Source organism: Salvelinus fontinalis, chromosome 26, assembly GCF_029448725.1.
Source record: "Salvelinus fontinalis isolate EN_2023a chromosome 26, ASM2944872v1, whole genome shotgun sequence".
Taxonomy (NCBI): Eukaryota; Metazoa; Chordata; class Actinopteri; order Salmoniformes; family Salmonidae; genus Salvelinus; species Salvelinus fontinalis.
The window spans coordinates 19,157,423-19,180,180 of NC_074690.1; the positions used below are offsets into that span (position 1 = coordinate 19,157,423).

Sequence of the window (22,758 nt, forward strand, 5' to 3'; positions counted from 1 at the left end):
TGCTGTGGGGATGTTTTTCAGCGGCAGGGACTGGGAGACTAGTCAGGATCGAGAGAAAGATGAACAGAGCAAAGTAGAGAGAGATCTTTGATCTTGATGAAGTCCTGAGCGCTCTGGAGCAGGTTCTCAGACTGGGGCGAATGTTCACCCTTCAACAGGACAATGACCCTGACCCTAAGCACACAGTCAAGACAACAAATGTTATTGGTGACATACACATGGTTAGCAGATGTTAATGTGAGTGTAGTGCGCCTCCAAAGTCTCACTAGAAGGCTGCTCCGGCTCCCTCTCCTCCGGCCGTATTGTTGCAGGTCGGCCTCTGGAATCAGTTCAAATGCCCTCGGTCGTGGGGACAAAGGATCCGCTTCGGGAAAGTCATATTCCTGGTCGCAGTGCTGGTAAGTTGACGTCACTCTGATATCCAATAGTTCTTCCTGGCTGTATGTAATAACACTTAAGATTCTGGGCTAACACAATGTAAGAAATAATACATAAAAAAACAAAATACATCTCTGGAGAGACCTGAAAATAGCTTGCAGCAACGCTCCCCATCCAACCTGACAGAGCTTGAGAGGATCTGCAGAGAAGAATGGTAGAAACTCCCCAAATACAGGTGTGCCAAGCTTGTAGTGTCATACCCAAGACTCAAGGCTCTAATTGCTGCCAAAGGTGCTTCAACAAAGTAAAGGGTCTGAATACTTAAGTAAATTTGATATCATTTTTAATACATTTGCAGACTTTTCTAAAAACCTAGTTTTGCTTTGTCACTATGGGTTATTGTGTGTAGATTGATGAAGGGAAAAACGATTTAATCCATTTTAGAATAAGGCTGTAATGTAACAAAATGTGGAAAAAGTCAAAGGGTCTTAATACTTTCCGAATGCACTGTGTGTTACAATAGGAACGTTCCCTCTCATTGAATATAGGCTATAGCCTACGTTTTACGTTCCCCAGTTTCTGTGTTGTTGTGTGAGTATTTCAGGAAATGGCTTCCTGGATTCTAAGCAGCTGATTGGTCGGCCCCGTCGCAGATTAGAGTTCTGATCCCTCCCTCTTGTCAGAGGATACAGCTGTCTCTGCAATTACCAACTCCTTCTCCAGCTTGATAAAAGCCAGTGTTCCTTCCCTGAGGAAGAGAGCTTCTTTTTATGTCCTGTGTTGATTGTTGTGGCGGTCATGAAAAGTTCAGTGGATATTATTTTGTAGCCACTCCTTCCGAGGTATGTGTATGCCTATAGGACTTTGTGTTTTTGGTTATTGAAATTGTTCTGTTCATTTGTTCCCAGGGGAGCGGAACACACCTTGGGAGTGTTTAGGCCAGCGGGCATACATAACCCGTAGTATTTAATCTGTCTATGCACACTAGGTAAGACCTGGGCGGACCACCACCCGTATTTTGGTTAGCGTGTCTGGTGGTGCTAAAGGTTAGCTAAGTAGTGGGAAGGCAGGTAAGGTAGGAGATGGGACTCTTAACTTTTACTTTCTTTGCTTTGGTTCCGTCCAGCCCCTTTTCCCCACTTTACAGAAGTTAAGGAATAATAAATTCCCTGTAAACGGTATTGTTCTCTGCCTCTGTCGTCCTTTCCCGTACCTATGATCACATACTTTTTCACTCCACGGAGAGTTGAGATGTCGCGGGGTGTCACGTTCCCTCCAAGAGGCGTACGTAACACTCTCCTATCCAACCAGATACAGTATGTGTGAAGATGGTACAGAGAACCAGACTAGAGGACTTTAATTTCTGATGCCATTTGTTTTTCTTTGCCTGACCAGGAACTACAGACAAGTCTGGCACTGTGAAATTTATGTTCATCAACACTGCTGATGTTTTAATTATTCTTGCACAATGGTCATGTTATGAACTTAATTGGCAACTCCACTGCTTTTCAACCTCATTTTCATAATCTCCAGCACAATACCAGTGTCAACATGTGAAAACGGAACATCTCTACATTTTGTCGTCAGGCAGAACACATCATCTAAAGTTAAAACGTTTGAAAAACTGATTTTCAAACACAGATTTGCGGTGATGGGTAGCAAGAAAAATAAACTTGATGCAGGTTTTAAAAATCACTTTTACTCCTACCCTGTGCCACAGAAGCATTATTTTTTAAATTAAAGAAACGCGCTGTTTTCACATGTAGACGCTGGTTTGGTGCTGGAGATGAAGTGACAGAATTGCCCCTTTAAAAAGGAGAAGTTCACTATTTGACAGATGGTTCCATACCCTGAAAATAGTCTATGGACCAGGATAAACTGTAATCCATGGTTTAGTTCTTTAAAAACAGCCATTGCAAACTTCAGCTGCCGCAAGCAAAGAAATATGGAAGTGATGGCTTGTGAGCATGTTTAAAAAAGATGTCCAAATCACCTTAAATCAGCTCCATTTTTGTTAGGACCTTATCTGTGCATAAAAAAAAAATTAAACACGCTCCATCACTTCCATAGATTTTGGGCTAGCAGTGGCTAGTTTGTAATGGCTGTTTAAAAGAGAACTCAACCATGGATTATAGCGGCTAGTTTAATGGCTGTTTAAAAGAGAACTCAACCATGGATTAGTGACACAGACTAAATTCAGGGTGAGAAGCAATCTAACATCAAATTGTAACAGTTAACTTCTCCTAAAAGTTATGACAAAACAGATTGATGCCCCTTCCTGAATTGCTATAAAATGGAACAAGTCGGACATAAGAACCTAATTTGTGACAGACTGACCATGTGAATGCTATGATCCCTTATTGATGTCAGTGTAGATGAAGGGGAGGAGGCTGGTTAAAGAAGGATTTTTAAGCCTTGAGACATGGATGGGCAAGACAAAAAAAATGTAAGTGCCTTTGAACGGGGTATTGTAGTAAGTGCCAGGCACACCGGTTTGTGTCAAGAACTGCAATACTACTGGGTTTTTCCACGCTCAACAGTTTCCCGTGTGTATCAATAATAGTCCACCACCCAATGGACATCAACTTGACAACTGTTCTTAATGTTTTGTACACAGTGTATCAATCTATTACAGGGTTCTCCAACTGGTAGCCCGTGGGTCGAATTTGGCCCACGGGTGACTTTATTTGGCACCCACGTTTTATTGGTGGATGACGACTAAAAACATCCGCAAATCAACTCCAATTTAATTTAGGACATGTTCCAAAGAATTCCCATGCATAGTAGTGACCTGATTGTATACAAAATGTAAGCAAGGTTTGAAATTATTGTTTTTAGGCAGATAATATATCCGTTTGGGCTTCTTGTGATCAATTTGCAGTCTACAAGTTATTTGTATATATATTCCGGCCCCCTGAACATCCTCAGGGACATTCGTTTTTTTTTTCTTGAGCGATCGGACCTTATTCAAGTGAAGTATGTCTGACAGGATGTTTGAGATCAGTGTATAGCAGGGGACAGCAAACGAGAGACATGAAAAGCTTTTCTCCTCAGTCCGGTCTTTACTGCAACAGTTGAAGTTCACAAATGTAATGCACATCACTTCAGACAGTAGCCATGGCAACAAAACTTGAGTGAGGTGGTAAGGGTGTGAGTCCTCCTGAGATACTTTAAATGAGCTACATATACACAACACTACCCAAATATCAACGATTCAGGTCAACAAGGAACGTCGACAAAGCATGAGAAGGATAAACATTCTTCAAATTATTTGAAAATATGTTTTCCCCTGTCCAAACAAACCATTCTGGGACTGTGGCATTATTGGTTGTGATAAGACCACACACCAACTAGTCTACACCTAGGCTGTAATTGACCAGGTGCGCATTCAGCAGGACACGTTTTGGAACCTTCAGATAGTAATAATGGGGGGGGGGGGGGGGTTAATAAGTGCTTTTTAGCAGAACGAGTAACTTGACTAACCTTGGCATATACACACTACCAATTCAACATGGGATGGCAATAAAATAAAAAAACAACAACAATTCAAGAAACAAGAACAAATGTGCACCCGAACACCTATCCACATAAATATCAATACATCCCGGGGATTTTTGGAGATTGTAAGGGCAGTGAGCTGTGGTAAAATAGTTGTTCTCAAACTTGCACAACTGACAAATGCAATAAATTTAAAGCTTTAAAGTTGTATAGCTAAACTGAACCCAACAAGAAAACACTGCCCTCTTGGCCTGCTAACGTCAATCATCCTCCTAATGTCACAGTAGACACAATCAAACCTGCACATTCCTATTGGAGATAATATGAAGTCCATAAAATGTATTGCAAAGCATATAAAGCACTTCAGTTTTTTGTAATCAGTTAACAGCATGTTATTGAATTATGACCTGCACTATGAAATACCATCTTTCATGTAAAAATGTCAAATTAATGCTTTTGTATGGGTAATGCTAGAGGTTAGAAAGCTGACTCAGCAAGCTGTCAGATGATATACTGAAATGCCCAGCATGTTCCTATTCCACCTTAATTCATTGATGGTTCCTATCGTCATTAACGGACAGTGAAGGAGGAAGAAGAAACAATTCACAGAAATAGGGGAGTTTCATAATGAACCGAAACTCCCCTAAAATCCCAGCCGTGGTTTAAAAAAATGCCCCAGGGGCATGGAAGCCTTACACACCCAGGATGGGGAGTTTGTTCCTAATAGTACCCAGGTTTGGAGCCACTTGTCCAGGCTGTGGGTGCCCCAAAGATGCCCCCCTCTCTGGGTGTGTGGTGAGTTCATAAAGTAGGAGGGTTACTCCATCATAACGCTGTATAGGAGAGGCTCGATGTAGTCCTCTCTGTAACGGGAGTTGATGACTCGCTGTCTCTTGGAGCCCTGCTTGACCTCCTTCTCTGTGAATATCCCGTCGAAGCGCATGTCTGACGCCTTGGACTGAGAGAGAGAGAGAGAGGCCATGAGTAAATTATCATACAGTTATCTAAGAGTTAAGAGCCATTAACATAGTAAACTCAGCAAAAAATAAACTTCCCTTTTTCAGGACCCTGTCTTTCAAAGAATTGGCCAGGGCAATAAATTGCAATTTCCGTACTGTGAGAGGCCTAAGACAGCGCTACAGGGAGACAGGACGGACAGCTTATCGTCCTCACAGTGGCAGACCACGTGTAACAACACCTGCACAGGATCGGTAGATCCGAACATCACACCTGCGGGACAGGTACAGGATGGCAACAACAACTGCCCGAGTTACACCAGGAACGCACAATCCCCCCATCAGTGCTCAGACTGTCCACAATAGGATGAGAGAGGCTGGACTGAGGGCTCGTAGGCCTGTTGTAAGGCAGGTCCTCACCAGACATCACCGGCTACAGCGTCGCCTATGGGCACAAACCCACTGTCGCTGGACCAGACAGGACTGGCAAAAAGTGCTCTTCACTGACGAGTCGCGGTTTTGTCTCACCGTGGGTGATGGTCGGATTATCGTCGAAGGAATGAGCGTTACATCGAGGCCTGTACTCTGGAGCGGGATCGAGGTGGAGGGTCCGTCATGGTCTGGGGCTGTGTGTCACAGCATCATCGGACTGAGCTTGTTGTCATTGAAGACATCCTCATCCTTGAAGACATCCTCCTCCCTCATGTGGTACCCTTCCTGCAGGCTCATCCTGACATGACCCTCCAGCATGACAATGCCACAATGTCACCAGCCACCTGCTCATTCTGTGCGTGATTTCCTGCAAGACAGGAATGTCAGTGTTCTGCCATGGCCAGCGAAGAGCCCGGATCTCAATCCTATTGAGCCCGTCTGGGACCTGTTGGATCGGAGGATGAGGGCTGTGGCCATTCCCCCCAGAAATGTTTGGGAACTTGCAGGTGCCTTGGTGGAAGAGTGAGGTAACATCTCACAGCAAGAACTGGCAAATCTGGTGCAGTACTTAATGCAGCAGGTGGCCATGCTGACTGTTACTTCCGATTTTGACCCCCCCCTTTGTTCAGGGACACATTATTAAATTTCTGTTAGTCACATGTCTGTGGAATTTGTTCAGTTTGTCTCAGTTGTTGAATCTTGCTAAGTTTGCTGAAAATAAATGCAGTTGACAGTGAGAGGATGTTTCTTTTTTTTGCTGAGTTTATTATGAATAGAATCAAAGAAATACATTTACATAGATTGGCATTATAAACATGGACTGAATCCAATATTCATCAAAAATATCAAAAATGCGTGATTTCATATCACCTAATGTGATATAAATCAGTTTGGATCAAGGAACATTGGGAGAGACGCATCTCACCATTCGGGACTTGACTCGTTTGGGCAGCTCCTCGTCTAGACTGTAGACATCATCCCTCTTGGCAGACAACGACGACCCGTCCTCAAACTCCATCTGAGTCAGCACAAAAAAACAAATCACAAGTCACGCAAAAACAGGCTTCCATCCAACGTTACTTAAGGTACATCAGTCACCGTAAATCAAAAACACCAGTAAACTATCCATTTAACAGCACCCAAATTGGGGCCTGGAATTTGTCCTGGTCACAAGGAACAAAGTGTATGCAGCAGTATGAAGTGGAAAATATGTTAACTACAGTGGCTTGTGAAAGTATTCAACCCCCTTGGCATTTTTCCTATATTGTTGCCTTACAACCCCGATTTAAAATGTATGTTTTTGTATCATTTGATTTACACATCATGCCTTCCACTTTGAAGATGGAAAATATGTTTTATTGTGAAAAACAAGAAATAAGACAAAAAAGCTGAACTTGAGCGTGCATAACCATTCACCCCCCCAAAGTCAATACTTTGTAAAGCCACCTTTTGCAGCAACTACAGCTGCAAGTCTCTTAGGGTGTCTCTATAAGCTTGGCACATCTAGCCACTGGGATTTTGCCCACTCTTCAAGGCAAAACTTCGCCAGCTCCTTCAAGTTGGATGGGTTCCGCTGGTGTACAGCAATCATTAAAGTCATACCACAGATTCTCAATTGGATTGAGGTCTGGGCTTTGACTAGGCCATTCCAAGACATTTAAATGTTTCCCCTTAAACCACTCAAGTGTTGCTTTAGTAGTATGCTTAGGGTCATTGTCCTGCTGGAAGGTGAACCTCCGTCTCAGTCTCAAATCTCTGGAAGACAAACAGGTTTCCCTCAAGAATTTCCCTGTATCTAGCGCCATCCGTCATTCAATTCTGACCAGTTTTCCCAGTCCCTGCCGATGAAAAACATACCCGGAACATGATGCTGCCACCATGCTTCAATGTGGGGATGGTGTTCTCGGGGTGATGAGATGTGTTGGGTTTGCACCAGACGTAGCGTTTTCCTTGATGGCCCAACAGCTCAATTTTAGTCTCATCTAACCAGAGAACCTTCTTCCATATGTTTGGGGAGTCACCCACATGCCTTTTGGCAAACACCAAACCTGTTTGCTTATTGGTTTTTTTAAGCAATGTCTTTTTTCGAGCCACTGTTCTGTAAAGCCCAGCTCTGTTTGGTTAGCTCCTTGGTCTTCATGGTGCCGCTTGCTAGGTGGCGCCCCTTGCTTAGTGGTGTTGCAGACTCTGGGGCCTTTCAGAAAAGGTGTATGTATATATACTGAGATCATGTGACACTTAAATAAAGTCCACCTGTGTGCAATCTAACTAATTATGTGACTTCTGAAGGTAACGGATTGCACTAGATCTTATTTGGGAGCTTCATAGCAAAGATGGTGAAAACATACACTTAGGTTGTAGTCATTAACTTGTTTTTCAACCACTCAAATGTCTTGCTAACAAACTAAAGTTGACACTAGTCATTTTTCCAACAATTGTTTACAGACAGATTATTTCACTTACTATTCACTGTATCACAATTCAAGTGGGTCAGAAGTTTACATACACTAAGTTGACTGTACCTTTAAACAGCTTGGAAAATTATGGAATGGCTTTCAAAGCTTCTGATAGGCTAATTGACATAATTTGAGTCAATTGGAGGTGTACCTGTGGATGTATTTCAAGGCCTACCTTCAAACTCAGTGCCTATTTGCTTGAAAATCAAAAGGGAAAATCAAAAGAAATCAGCCAAGACCTCAGAAAATTAGCCAAGACCTCATCCTTGGGAGCAATTTCCTAACGCCTGAAGGTACCATGTTCATCTGTACGCAAGTATAAACACCATGGGACCACACAGCCGTCATACCGCTCAGGAAGAAGACCATTTCTGTCTCCTAGAGATGAACGTACTTTGGTGCGAAAAGTGCACATCAATCCCAGAACAACAGCAAAGGCCCTTGTGAAGATGCTGAAGGAAACAGGTAAAAGTATCTATATCCACAGTTAAACCAGTCCTATATCGACAACCTGAAAGGCCACTGCTCCAAAACCGCCAGACTACGGGTTGCAACTGCACATGGGGACAAAGATCGTACTTTTTGGAAAATGTCCTCTGGTCTGATGAAACAAAAATAGAACTGTTTGGCCATAATGACCATCGTTATGTTTGAAGGAAAAAGGGGGAGGCTTGCAAGCCGAAAAACACCATCCCAACCGTGAAGCACGTGGGTGGGAGCATGTTGTGGGGGTGCTTTGATGCAGGAGGGACTGGTGCACTTCACAAAATAGATGGCATCATGAGGTAAGAAAATTAAGTGGATATATTGAAGCAACATCTCAAGACATCAGTCAGGAAGTTAAAGCTCAGTTGTAAATGGACAATGACCCCAAGCATACTTCCAAAGTTGTGGCAAAATGGCTTAAGGACAACAAAGTCAAGGTATTGGAGTGGCCATCACAAAGCCCTGACCTCAATCCCATAGAAAAGTTGTGGGCAGAACTGAAAAAGCGGAGGCCTACAAACCTGACTCCGTTAAACCAGCTCTGTCAGGAGGAATGGGCCAAAATTCACCCAACTTATTGTGGGAAGCTTGTGGAAGGCTACCCGAAACATTTGACTCAATTTAAAGGCAATGCTACCAAATACTAATTGAGTGTATGTAAACTTCTGACCCACTGGGAATGTGATGAAATAAATCACTATTCTGACATTTCACATTCTTAAAATAAAGTGGTGATCCTACTGAAAAACTGAGTTTAAATGTATTCGGCTAAGGTGTATGTAAACTTCCAACTTCAACTGTATGCACGCACCACTTTTCCGATTTGTAGTAATAATTAAGTCATTATTTTCATTTCACTCCACCAATTTGGACTTTTTTGTTTATGTTCATTACAGGTTGTAATGCAACAAAATAGGAAAAATGCCAAGGGGGTGAATACTTTTGCAAGGCACTGTAGTATGTGAAAAGAGTAGCAAGAAGAAAAAATGTTTTAAAGAAAAAAAACCTACATTTAAGCAAATCCGTACAGAGGACCACATGATTGTTATGTGTTTTCAGAACCGTTGTACTTGCCAAACGAATTACACAATCCCACTCACAATTTCTTTCTAAACGTCAGCCCCCTGAATCTGTTGGTATGGGCTGAACGTGGTAGGAGCCCTAGTTGTGCGCAGGCCAGCTGTTTGTTCGGCCACCTGCAATTGCTCATAAACTGTCCGCAACCGCAGACTAAAATTGATGCCTACACCAGACTCCAACCCACAAATATAAAAAATGCTTTGTACAGTTCCCTTTTCTTAAATGTATTACACAATTTTGTTTTCTTCAACATTTTGGCTATTTTGTTTATTTATTGGATATGATGGCCTATTGATCAGTATGTGACGATGCAAGCTCTACTGCTCTCATCACGTCGAACCACCATTCTACCTTCCCCATGTGCGCCAAGTAGTCTACAAACATTTCCATTTCTATAAACTGCATTACTGCAGTTGCATTAAACTTGTGAGTGCACCACTCGTTTGTGCCATTCGAGCTAACACATTTCATTTGTTTATCAATTTATTTTTTGAGTTTCACTCATTGTAACATGCCACATATTGGTTTGAGAGCTCCATCGGTGTCAGGAGTGCAGTGTTACTAGTGCGCGTACGCCACACCTCTCTGTATTTCACGCAATCTGTCATTGCATTGGTTAGTCCCGTTTGGGATTCATACTATATTACATTTACATTTAAGTCATTTAGCAGACGCTCTTATCCAGAGCGACTTACAAATTGGTGCATTCACCTTATTAGGACAATTATGCATTGTATTGCTTAACCACTAACTGTAGCAAGTAATCCTCAAAAGGTGCACTATGCATAAATCGCAGCGACATTTCCTGGTTGCTAAAATTCTAATAGTTCGCCCCATTTCAGTTTGTGACAAAACAAGCAGTCAATGTGTAGAGCATCATTGTACCATCTAAACCATTGTGAAATATATTTTCCATAACCACTTCTACATTTTTTAAAAAACTTTCAGCTATTTGAAGCAGGTGTACAAAACCGAAAGTAAAAGATAGAAACGAAACATCGGAATGGGAAGCATAGAAATAGCACACATAGAACAGATCTACCGCTTCTTAGACTTGCTTTCTATGGGAATTAAATATCTATAAGTCACATTTCTATGTGAATTTGGTCAGGTCACCCAAAAAGTTACATATTGTAGCTTTAAGTTTATTGTGGCGACATCTGTTGGTGTTAAGGTACGTAGCCTAGCGGCTAAGAGCGTTGGGCCAGTAACCGAAAGGTCGCTGGTTGGAATCTGAGCCGACTAGGTGAAAAAAATGTGACCTTAAAGTCCCTTAATAACCCTAACTCCTCCTGTAAGTCGCTCTGGATAAGCTGCTAAATTACTAAAATGTCTGTTTCCTTTTAGTGTCTATAATGATGATCTATCAATGGATCCGCTTAAAGTGCGCATTGGTATGGTTTCTCTTCAATTGGGTGTGCTGGGTTACTGTGGGTACATAAGCTGCTGTTAAGGCAATATGTGTTGCTAAGTTCTCCAAACAAATACTTAGTTGCGTGAGTTTTGGCCTGCTTAAATGCATTTTGCCTTTCATAGCCGTTTGGTTGCTACTGAGTGCTATTGTTCTTTATTTTTTACATTTTTGTCCTTTTTGTCTACTGCAACAGGCTACCAGAAAGTTATTTTTGGAACAATTCTAAGCCACTTCTGTAAATATTCACCAGCACTATTTTCACTGGAGTAAACTTGTAAATAAAACCTTAATTTTGCACAGTATTTTTAATCTCTGGTTCTCTTGTGCTCAAACCCTCCTAAATTAGACTGACAGATCCCGTGATATCTTAAGAGTAGCTGAAACAAAAACATTTGTGTAGCCTATTTGGCGCGCGTACAGCTACGCCCTAAAACGTAAGCACTAATGCCAGATACAAATAATTAAAGAAAAACCTTGATGTAGTTCATCTAGATATGAATTACACAAGAATTATATACAATTACGGATTTTTGTACAATTTCTTATTTATTCACCCTTGTCCGCCACCCATCCATCAGCCATTCATCCACACAATATTTCATGACCCTAAACTCGCCCCCGCGGATATAACCTCAGGTTACGAGTCAACCTGCGCATCACTATGGAGCACAGCCTGAATGTGGTTGAAGTGAGGAAGTTAATTTGGCCGGGGTAGGCCGTCATTGTAAATAAGAATTTGTGCTTTCCTGACTTGCCTAGTTAAAATAAAGGTAAAAAAATTAAAGTTAATGTGGTCCCTATTACCTGGTACATAAGGATGGAGTGCGATGCGACAAACTTGGCCCCGTACAGCAGATTGTCCGTCCAGCGCACCTGCACCACGTCGCCCACTGCTGGCGGGCCCAGCTTGACGCAGTCCCGGTTCTGAAACCAAACCGTAGACAAGAGCCATCATATTAGTTCAGTGAGCCACAGTTAAATACGCCGGGACTATTAAATCAAGTCAATATAGCCCACAACACAACTGGATTGATTTGTTTCCACTTTTTAGGATTCATTTCTATGACCAATACTACCACTGTGTTTGCCATACCACTGAATGCCACGGCTTGCACTGATAAAAGCAGACTGATCTATTGACACTGCTGCATTAGGGCTCCTCATTGTAATACAACATTTAGAAAGGAAATGTTTCAGGCAAAACTTAGTTTCATTTGTTGCCACAGTGATTATTTTGTTTAGAATATATGTATATGTCAATACAACTGCATTGTCTATTTGTTACAGCAAACAACATATGTGTCTTCTGATGTTTCTCAACACCCCCAGATAGAGCTTCAGAACTTGTGGCTGTCGCATGCATCCAACGATAAAGGTATAGTTTCCTCACCTCGATGTCCTCAGGGAAGAGGTTGTCGCTGTAGGATCCGTCGTCAAAGACGACCTCGTAGAAGGTGGCGGTGGTCAGCTCCAGCACCTCACACTGGTAGTAGCGCCCATTTTTATGCTTACAGATAACCTGCTGGCCAACCTCAAGCTCTTGCATGGCCGCCTTATTACGCTAGGAGGACGAGGTCAAAGATCAGACACTCCATATAGCACCATGAACAAATTACCATAAAGACCAGACACCGTTAAACAAATATGACATTTGGTAAGTGGAAACAAATGTGAAGGAATGTGGACCCGTAAAAGCTACTCCTTTGTTAACATCTAACAATTTCTTCTTTTAAGAGCCATACATATAGATAAATAAAATATAATATTTAGTATGTGGACACTTGCTCGTCGAACATCTCACTCCAAAATCCTGGGCATTAATATGGATTTGGTCCCCCCTTTGCTGCTATAACAGCCTCCGCTCTTCTGGGAAGGCTTTGCACTAGGTGTGTGAACATTGCTGCAGGGACTTGCTTTCATTCAGCCACGAGCATTAGTGAGGTTGGTTACAGATGTTGGGCGATTAGACCTGGCTCGCAGTCAGTGTTCCAATTCATCCCAAAGGTTTTCGAAGGGGTTGAGGTCAGGGCTCAGGTCAATCAAGTTCTTTCACACCAATCTTGACAAAACATTTCTGTATGGAAGTCACTTTGTGCATGGGAGGTATTGTCATGCTGAAACAGGAAACAGCCTTCCCCAAACTGTTGCCCCAAAGTTGAAAGCACAGAATCATCTAGAATGTCACTATGCTGTAGCATTAAGATTTCCCTTCACTGGAACTAAGGGGTCTAGCCCGAACTATGAAACACAGCCACAGACCATTATTTACAGGTAGCGTTCTTTTTGCATCCTCCAAACCCAGATTCGTCCGTCGGACTGCCAGTTAGAGAAGCGTGATTCATCACTCCAGAGAACTCGTTTCCCCTGCTACAGAGTCCAATGGCGGCGAGCTTTACACCACTCCATCCAACGCTTGGCATTGCGCATGGTGATCTTAGGCTTGTGTGCGGCTGCTCGGCCATGGAAACCCATTTCATGAACAGTTCTTGTGCCAACATTGCTTCCAGAGGCAGGTTGGAGCTCACTAGTGAGTGTTGCAACCAAGGACAGACGATTTGTACGCACTTCAGCACTCGGCGGTCCCGTTCTGTAAGCTTGTGTGGCCTAGTACTTCGCAGCTTAGCCGTTGTTGCTCCAAGACATTTCCACTTCACAATAACAGCACTTATAGTGGACCGGGGCAGCTCTAGCAGGGCAGACATTTGATGAACTGACTTGTTGCAAAGGTGGCATCCTATGACGGTGCCATGTTGAAAGTCACTCAACTCTTCAGTAAGGCCATTCAACTCCCAATGTTTGTCTATGGAGATCGCATGGCTGTGTGCTGTATTTTATACCCTTGTCAGCAAATCACTTGGATATTGTGGGTTACTTTGTGTTAATAAAGCTGGAAAAGTCTGATTAGATGTGTTTTCATTTCAGGCTGTAAGGCAACAAAAGGTGAACAATTTTAAAAGGGTTGGTGACTTTCTATACCCACTGTATGCTTTTGAACTCAGCTAAAGTATTAACAACCAGACAATGCATGAGCCCTCGGTTAACTCAGTTTAGAAATAAAATCCTGCATGGGTGCCTTATTACGCTGGGAGATTAAATAGTTAGCCTACAATTATTATACCACCATTAACAGATGACCATAAAGATAACACACAGCATATTTTTCCAATTGATGAATATATTACATTTGGTAAGAGGAAATAAATGCAAACTAAAGAGGATTCATAAAAGCTATTTCAGTAGTGGTGAATTGTTCTGGTCACGTGAGACATCTAACAACTTATTTTAAAGTTCATTCAGCAGAGGTATTTAAATCTAGACAATGCATACGCCATCGGTGAAAAAAAAAAACTTCAGAGAAGATTCATTTGCATTTCACTGAACATTAGTTCGGTCTCCGCATGTCTTCGGTTCAACTATAACATAACTTCCCCTCCCCAACTAGCTATTTAAAGCACTGAGCTTCGACAAAAGCCAGAGAGCCTGCAGCACGTTAGAGGAAATATTGTGCAGCCTGCGGCACTGACTGACTACATCAGAGACAACCAGCAGAGCTGAGGCGTTGATCTTCCCTCTGTTCCAACCGTTGCCAATTACAGGAGTATTAGTATAAAAGAAACAATCTGTCTGGAACATGCTATCTTTTATAGATACAGCTTTTTATATAGTACTCATACACACATTGTGATGTCTGTGTAATGTTTGGGAATCAATGTGTTGTCTGTATACTATGTTATGTGGAGGATTGAAATTTGGACTTGCCTTTCGTATTGCCCAAGAGGAGAACAATCCAGTTGAATACAGTGTAGAGCACCAGGGCCATAGATCATAGGGTGTCAAACTCATTCCACGAAGAGCCACGTATCTGCAGGTTTTTAATTTTTCCTTTCAATTAAGACCAAGACAACCAGGTAATTAATCAAGTGCAAGGGTGAAGCGAAAACCTGCAGACACTCGGCTCTCTGTGGAATGAGTTGGACACGTGCTGTAGATGATTCAACCAATGGTCTACACCAGTGTCTCCAGCTTCAGTCCCTCAACAGCACACATTGTGTTGTAGCCCCAGACAAACTCACCTGATTCAACTTATTGAGGGCCTGATAATTAGTTGACAAGTTGAATAATAATATATGCCTTTTAGCAGAGGTTTACAAAAAGCGACTTAAAGTCATGTGCCAGACGCCCACACGCTGCCAGAAAAATGTCTGCTGTTGGGGGTACTCGAGGACTGGAGTTGAGAAACACTGGCCTAGGCTACATAGCTGTATACAAAGACAAGAAATCTAAAATCAGAGCCGAGAATGATTGACAGGCTAACCCACAACAGTAACTCTACACCAGGGGAGTGGACGTCATTGAATCTGCAACGTTCTGACACAATGCTCACAACAGGAATCAGGACAAAGAGTAAACGTGATCTTTCATCATGTCGCATGACAAATTATCTGTACGTGCTTGGGCTTGCCAGTTCTCACTCTAGGGGAAGGGAAGCAATGTTCCTATGGCCACATGGTCCCTGGTTTTATGGTCTCTGGTTTCTGTTGCTGCTCAACATTTTATTAGGGAAGCCAAGAAATTAAATATGCAGAGGTAAACCTATGTGCAGGAGTGATTTCTATGAAAATAGTTGCTATTTGGGACAAAAAGAGTCAGAAGACACTTCTGACCATTTACAAACGTGATGCAATGCTTCCCTGAACCAAAGGTTTACCCCCACCCCCGTAGAAGCTACCTCTGGTAGGACGGGTGACTTGTGCCTGTAGCAGGTGACGTGGACGATGAAGGGCCAGTCATCAGGCTGCATGAGCTGGCCAGCCGCCTGGGCGCAGGTGGGGTGGAAGGCAGTGGTGCAGCGGCCATGGGAACACTGAACACAGCAGCCAACATCTCTCTTCACCCGCAGCTTACAGTAGAAACACTTCTGCAGGGGGGTGAGGAAAGTGGAGGAGGAAAGAGGGGGAGAAGTGCAGTGGGAGTTCAAAAGGTTGTAGGGACGAGGCAGTGACAAGAAAGAGGGGGAGATGAGAATAAGGAGGGAGGGAGTAGAGGAGGATCACCAGTGAGAGGAGTAGGAGGAGAGGGCCAGATGGAAGGTGGGATAAAGGGAAAGAAACAGGGGAGGGGGAAGGAGACGAGGGCATATAGGAAATTACAACGTTTCCTTTCTCACCGTTTCAAGCTCCCAGATGACCCATTGTCTGTTGTTCCCAGTTTAGAATATGACTCCAATAAATAAATAAATACAGTCCACTTCCTCACTGTAGACCAAACTGGACAAACAAAGCAATCACACTGAAGTGGTCTGGGTCAGAGTAAGAAGTGACAGCCATGAAAACAGACTGGCCCACCAACATGAACCCTTGGTGAATCTCCATATGAGGTACTGTTCATGGTTGCTGAGGGGAAGCCTTAGCTGGAGGAAACACCTTTTGATAGGCCTATTTGGCTCATTTCATATGAGCAGGGGGTGAAGGACTCCGGTGAAGGCCCATATGACTAATTATTATGTTCATTTCGTGAACTGAATGGGAGTGAAGGACCCTTGGTGAAGCTCCATATAGCCTATCACTTTTGTTTGTTTCATATTCAGGGACGGCAGGTAGTATAGGGGTTACAGCGTTGGGCCAGTAACCGAAAGGTTGCTGGATCGAATCCCCGAGCTGACAAGGTAAAAATCTGTCGTTCTGCCCCTGAACAAGGTAGTCAACCCACTGTTCCCCGGTAGGCCGTTATTTGTAAATAAGAATTTGTTCTTAACTGACTTACCTTGTTAAATAAAGGTTACATATTAGCAGGATAGTGAAACTGTATGCATGAGCAGGCTATGTCTGATTGCATGATGTTTGGCTTTGTTCACATCAGGGGAACTGAGCAGGAGTCAACGACCTCGGTGAAACGCCACATGATCAATACATGAGTATTGATGTCAGACTGAAAGACCAAGGACACGGACCTTGTTAAACAGGTTTGATTCCCTCTGGTGTTTACAGAACACTGGTGGCTGTGGGATCAGGATATCAGGGCCGGCTTAGAGGAAGCAGTAGAGAATGTATGAGAAAACATGAATGGCTGCAGTATAGCCATTAACATTGATGATGATGATTAGGAGCATGGAATGTGAAGGAGCATGAAGGAGCATTAGGAGCATGGAATGTGAAGGAGCATGAAGGAGCATGAATGTGTGTAGTTCTGTTCACAACTGTTCAAAAGTTTGGAGTCACTTAGAAAAGCAAATTTTTTTGTCCATTAAAATAACATCAAATTGATCAGAAATACAGTGATAATGTTGTAAATGACTATTGTAGCTGGAAACGGCTGATTTTTAATCGAACAAGAATATACTGACGAGTTTCAGAAGATATTTCTTTGTTTCTGGCCATTTTGAGCCTGTAATCGAACTCACAAATGCTGATGCTCCAGATACTCAACAAGTCCAAGTTTTGTTGCTTCTTTAAAAACCCTTGCAAAAGGGTTTTCTAATGATCGATTAGTCTTATAAAATGGTAAACTTGGATTAGCTAACACAACGTGCCATTGGAACACAGGAATGATGGTTGCTGATAATGGGCCTCTGTACATCTATGTAGATATTCCATTAAAAAAAATCTTCAGTTTCCAGCTACAATAGTCATTTACAACATTAACAATGTCTACACTGTATTTCTGATCAATTTGATGTTCCTTGAATGGACCAAAAAAAAAAAGTGGTTTTCTTTCAAAAACAAGGACATTTCTAAGTGACCCCAAACTTTTGAACAGGTGTGTACTTGTCTATTTATGTTCTGTATTATGTCATGTTTTGTGTGAACCCCAGGAAGAATAACTGCTGCTTCAGCTGTAGGTAAATGGAGGTCCTAATAATAAATAAAAAAAATACCAAATGGCACCAGCATAGGCAAATATTTATATGGAAAATGGAACAATACCCATCATATTGAAAACAGTTAGTCCTAAACTCACATGAGAAAAGTCTATAGGGAACTTGAATTCTGTATCTCTAAGCAGTTGAGAAAACTACAACCATGAAAATTAAATGACAGGAAGTCGATACACAGAAACAGGGCCTAAAATAACTTCTCCCCACCAGCCACTGTGGAAGGTAGATTTAAAAAAAATCTCCCATGACTCAGTGTTTACCAACCAAAATAGTTTTTAAGCTAAATTTAAACCAACATAACACAAAAACAGATGAGCATGCTTCGTAATGTTTCTAAAACAATAAATGTATTACTAGTAAGTAGTAATGTAGTATATTGTTTAATAAAACATTTTGTGACCTGTCTTTTAACCAAAATATCATAGATGAGACAAATGTTCACCTGCCCCTTTAAGGGCCAGATCTTACATTACTTCAGTCATGTCTGTGCCTGAGATTGAAACCGACTAGTAAAAGCGTCGTCATCCCAGTCTGTTATTATCACTGACCTGATACACAGCCTGTTATAGCAAATGAAACTCAAACAGAAAAACAACCTCGCGTGAACAAAAAAAATGTAAATAGCCAAGAAACACAAAGACAAATTCTCACATTTGTTATACCCCCAGCTGTTAACTCGAAATGACACAACGACAAGGTTCCAGTTTAACAAAGTTTACTATACTATATGAACACACTACAAGTAGCCATTACACTCCAGGCTAAGTCCAACAACGACTAGACTTCCTGCGCATGCGCACTCTTGACTGAGTGATATAGCCCCGTAATAACAGAAATATAGGGATACTTAAAACATGAACTTAACAATCTCCCCCTTTTCTTTAAAGACAAATAAAACATCAACAACATAATTAAATGTCCAAGTATTATTCAAGATTACCCATTACAAATGGGTTGTGTGACAGTTTTTATTTGTATTACTCAAGCTGCCACTTTCCATTACTGAGAGCCTGTAGGAGCGAGAGCCTGTAGGAGCACAAGACCGGATGCTCCTTTTTTAGTCAGACAGTCAGCAAGCTTTTCCTTTGTGGTTGACCACAGAATCCGCTGGATTCTCTGTGCTTGAATAAGTTCCTTGATGCTGCTAATCTCAAAGTCTTTTCTCTGACAGACTTGGTTAACTTCACAGCATCAACTAATGAGTAGTTGACAGTGACACAAACTACAGGTAGAAAGTGCCGTTTTGTCCCACCAGTGTTAACCTAGCGAAGCATCACTGAAGACAACTAGTTTCAAAGAGTCATCTTTTCCAACATGCTGAAACTTTAAAGTCACTTTTTGTGATTTCAGTTTACGAACAACTTTGTTTGCCTCATGAATGGTTTGTACAGTGGCGTGTTTTGTGTTAGATGCCAAGTTGCAACCATCAAACCAGGTCTACTCTGTCTCGCAGCCCATAAAATTTGTCCTATCTTTGACCTCAATTGATCAGCTTCAATTCCACAGAGGGGAATTCCTTTGTACGGCTCTTGAAGAATCCATGTGGATAGGTTGAAGATTCTTGATATAGCTCTCCTGTTGCATCAGTATTTTTCCATCAACTGTAATAAACTCTATGCCAACATAACAAAAATGATCATGCTCCTCACGGCCAACCTAGAAAACAGCTTTGAGGTGTGGAATCACAGTTGAAGCAAAGGTCTGTGAGCCACCCCAGATAAAGTCATCAACATGACAGGCAAGTACTCCAGTCACATTGCAGTCTTGATCAAGCCAATAGAAGACTGCAGGATCCACTTGTGACATTTTTCCACCTGTATTCAGCATTGTTGCCTTGACTTTGTTGTACCAGTAGAGTGATCCATCTGCCAGTCCATACACACACTTCTTTAGTTTCCACAGTGTTCCTTCGCTTTTAGCTTCAGCCGGAGGTCGGATGTGAATGTCCCTTGGCAGCTCTGTTCCCTGTAAAAATCCAGATTTGATGTCTATGGAATTAAGTTTCCATTTTTTCTGGCAGATCACTGACATCAGCAATCTGAGTGACTCTGAGGTGCATGTCGGTGAGTCTTTTGGGAGTTCTTTAGCAGCCAGATCCTCAAAACCTCTAGCCACTAGACGTGCTTTGGGCACTATTCCAGTTAAGGATTCTTTAAGGGTACACACCCACCTTGTTGAGACGCACTTTTGGCCAATGTCTTTGACTTCCTCAAACACTCCATTTTTCCTCCAATTACTGAGCTCATATAGCTTAGCTGAGTCAAATGACACGTCCTTTGTTTCAAGTACATCATCATTTTGAATGTCATTCTGTTTTTCTCGATTTTCCATTGGTTCAATTCTGATATTATCTACAAGTGACAGGTCAGCTGACCCTGTTGTACCAGAAAGTGTAGCTGGTTCAGAGTACTGCAAGTTGTACCAGCTCTTGTGTTTTGCTTTTCCTGCTCGTCCAATGACGGTTGCTGTATGTGGAATACCACTTTCTCTGTCCGTGTATTTAACAGTTTGTCCAGTTTTCAGATTGGAACAACCATGTTCTCTTAACACATGTGGCTGTTGAATGTTTTCCTCATTTGAACGCTCAACAGTATTACCTGTGGCATGGTTGAAGGTCTCTGCTCCATTTCCTGTGTCAGTTTCGGTGTCCATATGCGACATACTCAATCCAAGCTGGCGTAGCAGTGTAGACGTCTTTGTCCTGTCGTGTCCCGTGTCCCTTGTATATATCTTTTTACATCTTTTTCTTCGCATATCTTTTAAAAATACTTTCTTAAACCTCAACTTCTAAATACTCTCCTGCAACCCGCCTCACCCAATGTGGCGTGGATCTGCTTTTTTCTAAAGTATTTCTATTTACTTCTGATCTGGAATCCATCTACTGAAGATAGCCAGCTAACTGCCTACCAGCTATCAGTTAGCAAACCATTGCTAGCGGTCATCAGCTAACCTTTAGCTCGGAAAGCTCTCGCTAGTTCGAACAACGTGACTAAAACCAGAGCATAACGGACCTATTTCTCTCCATATCCCCGGATTCCTACCGCAAACTCTGAACATTTTCATCTGGATCTTCGCAACTAGCTAACCACAATCCCGGGTGACCACTCCTGGCTAGCGTTTACATCCCGGAGCAAGCACCAATTAGCCTGAAGCTAGCCTGGCCAGGGCTCCTGTGCTACCACTGAAGCCCACTCCTGGGCTACAATATCCGGACCCCTTTACTGCCGGTACGGAGCACGGAACCCCGCCGATCCTCTACGACTGGAATACCGACATAATCTGCCCGAGGACTCCAACAGGCCCCTCAGGCGTGTCGCCCGCTGAAGGCCCATCCTGCTAACCTACTAGGCCTGTTAGCTACCTAGAGCTACCTGGAACCCTGCTAATTCCACGACTGGTCTATCGACGTCACCGCACGAAGAGGCAAAAACAGACTTCCCCCCCCATCGCGACGTCCCCCAAAGGCTAACTTGCCTGCCCCGGTCTGCTAACTGCTAGCTTATCTTGCAGCTAGCGCAGCCAGGAAGCTAGCACCAGTTAGCAAACACAATTCTACAATTCACAACCTCTCTTTCGCCATCGCTATCCGGCTTGGATTCTCTGTCGACACGACCACGTCTGGTCTGCAGACGTGCCCTCAACCGGTGCCCTCAACCGGCCTCCGTCTGAGCAGACCCCCTCCGTCTGAGCAGACCACCCGCCGGGCTACTAACTTTAAACGCGTGCTAGCTTAGTGGAGGCCTCACTGCTCCATCTACGGCTGCCCCCTGGACACTATGATCACTTGGCTACATAGCTGATGCCTGCTTGACTGTCCATTAATTCATGGTACTCCATTCTGTTTATTTGTGTTTTATCTGTCGGCTCTGTGCCTTAACTCAGGATCTGTGTGTAGTTAATCCGACCCTCTCTGCCTAGTCGTCGCCATTTTTACCTTCTGTTGCTGTGTTAGCTGACTAGCTGCTGTTATCTCACCTGTTGTTTTAGCTAGCTCTCCCAATCATGACCTGCAATCACTTTATGCCTTATTGTATGTCTCTCTCAAATATCAATATGCCTTGCATACTGTTGTTCAGGCTAGTTATCATTGTTTTGGTTTGCAATGGACCCCGTAGTTCCACTCTCCGTACCTCTGATACCTCCTTTGTCCCACCCCCCACACATGCGGTGACCTCACCCATTGAGACCAGCATGTCCAGAGATACAACCTCTCTTATCATCACCCAGTGCCTGGGCTTGCCTCCGCTGTACCCGTGCCCCACCATACCCTGGTCTGCACATTATGCCCAGAATCTATTCTACCACACCCATAAATCTGCTCCTTTTATTCCTTGTCCCCAACGCTCTAGGCGACCAGTTTTGATAGCCTTTAGCCGCACCCTCATCCTACTACTCCTCTGTTCCTCGGGTGATGTGGAGGTAAACCCAGGCCCTGCAGGTCCCCAGTCACCCTCATTTGTTGACTTCTGTGATCGAAAAAGCCTTGGCCTCATGCATGTCAACATCAGAAGCCTCCTCCCTAAGTTTGCCTTACTCACCGCTTTAGCACACTCTGCCAACCCTGATGTCCTTGCCGTGTCTGAATCCTGGCTTAGGAAGGCCACCAAAAACTCTGAGATTTCCATACCCAACTATAACACTTTCCGTCAAGATAGAACTGCCAAAGGGGGAGGAGTTGCAATCTACTGCAGAGATAGCCTGCAAAGTTCTGTCATACTTTCCAAGTCTATGCCCAAACAGTTCGAACTTCTAATTTTAAAAATGTATCTCTCCAGAAATAAGTCTCTCACTGTTGCCGCCTGCTACCGACCCCCCTCAGCTCCCAGCTGTGCCCTGGACACCATCTGTGAATTGATCGCTCACTATCTAGCTTCAGAGTTTGTTCTGTTAGGTGACCTAAACTGGGATATGCTTAACACCCCGGCAGTCCTACAATCTAAGCTTGATGCCCTCAATCTCACACAAATCATCAAGGAACCCACCAGGTACAACCCTAAATCTGTAAACAAGGGCACCCTAATAGACATTATCCTGACCAACTTGCCCTCCAAATACACCTCTGCTGTCTTCAATCAAGATCTCAGCGATCACTGCCTCATTGCCTGTATCCGCCACGGGTCCACGGTCAAACGACCACCCCTCATCACTGTCAAACGCTCCCTAAAACACTTCTGCGAGCAGGCC

The 22,758-nt window shown here is 43.1% G+C and overlaps 1 protein-coding gene across 3 annotated transcripts in view; it reads right to left on the bottom strand.

Annotated features, from left to right (window-relative positions):
• Nucleotides 1-3,416: 3,416 nt before the first annotated feature.
• LOC129823834 (lysine-specific demethylase 4A-like) overlaps nucleotides 3,417-22,758 on the bottom strand; it is a 46,094-nt gene continuing 26,752 nt past the window's right edge. For 2 of the 3 annotated variants that reach the window (XM_055882862.1, XM_055882861.1), the window contains exons 18-22: nucleotides 15,430-15,618; nucleotides 12,091-12,261; nucleotides 11,505-11,624; nucleotides 6,190-6,282; nucleotides 3,417-4,834 (exon numbers count right to left, since the gene is read on the bottom strand). In XM_055882862.1, coding sequence (XP_055738837.1) covers nucleotides 4,694-4,834; nucleotides 6,190-6,282; nucleotides 11,505-11,624; nucleotides 12,091-12,261; nucleotides 15,430-15,618 — 714 coding nt within the window. In that variant the 3' untranslated portion in view covers nucleotides 3,417-4,693. The remainder of the gene's footprint in view (nucleotides 4,835-6,189; nucleotides 6,283-11,504; nucleotides 11,625-12,090; nucleotides 12,262-15,429; nucleotides 15,619-22,758) is intronic. The other variant, XM_055882863.1, reaches the window with a different exon arrangement.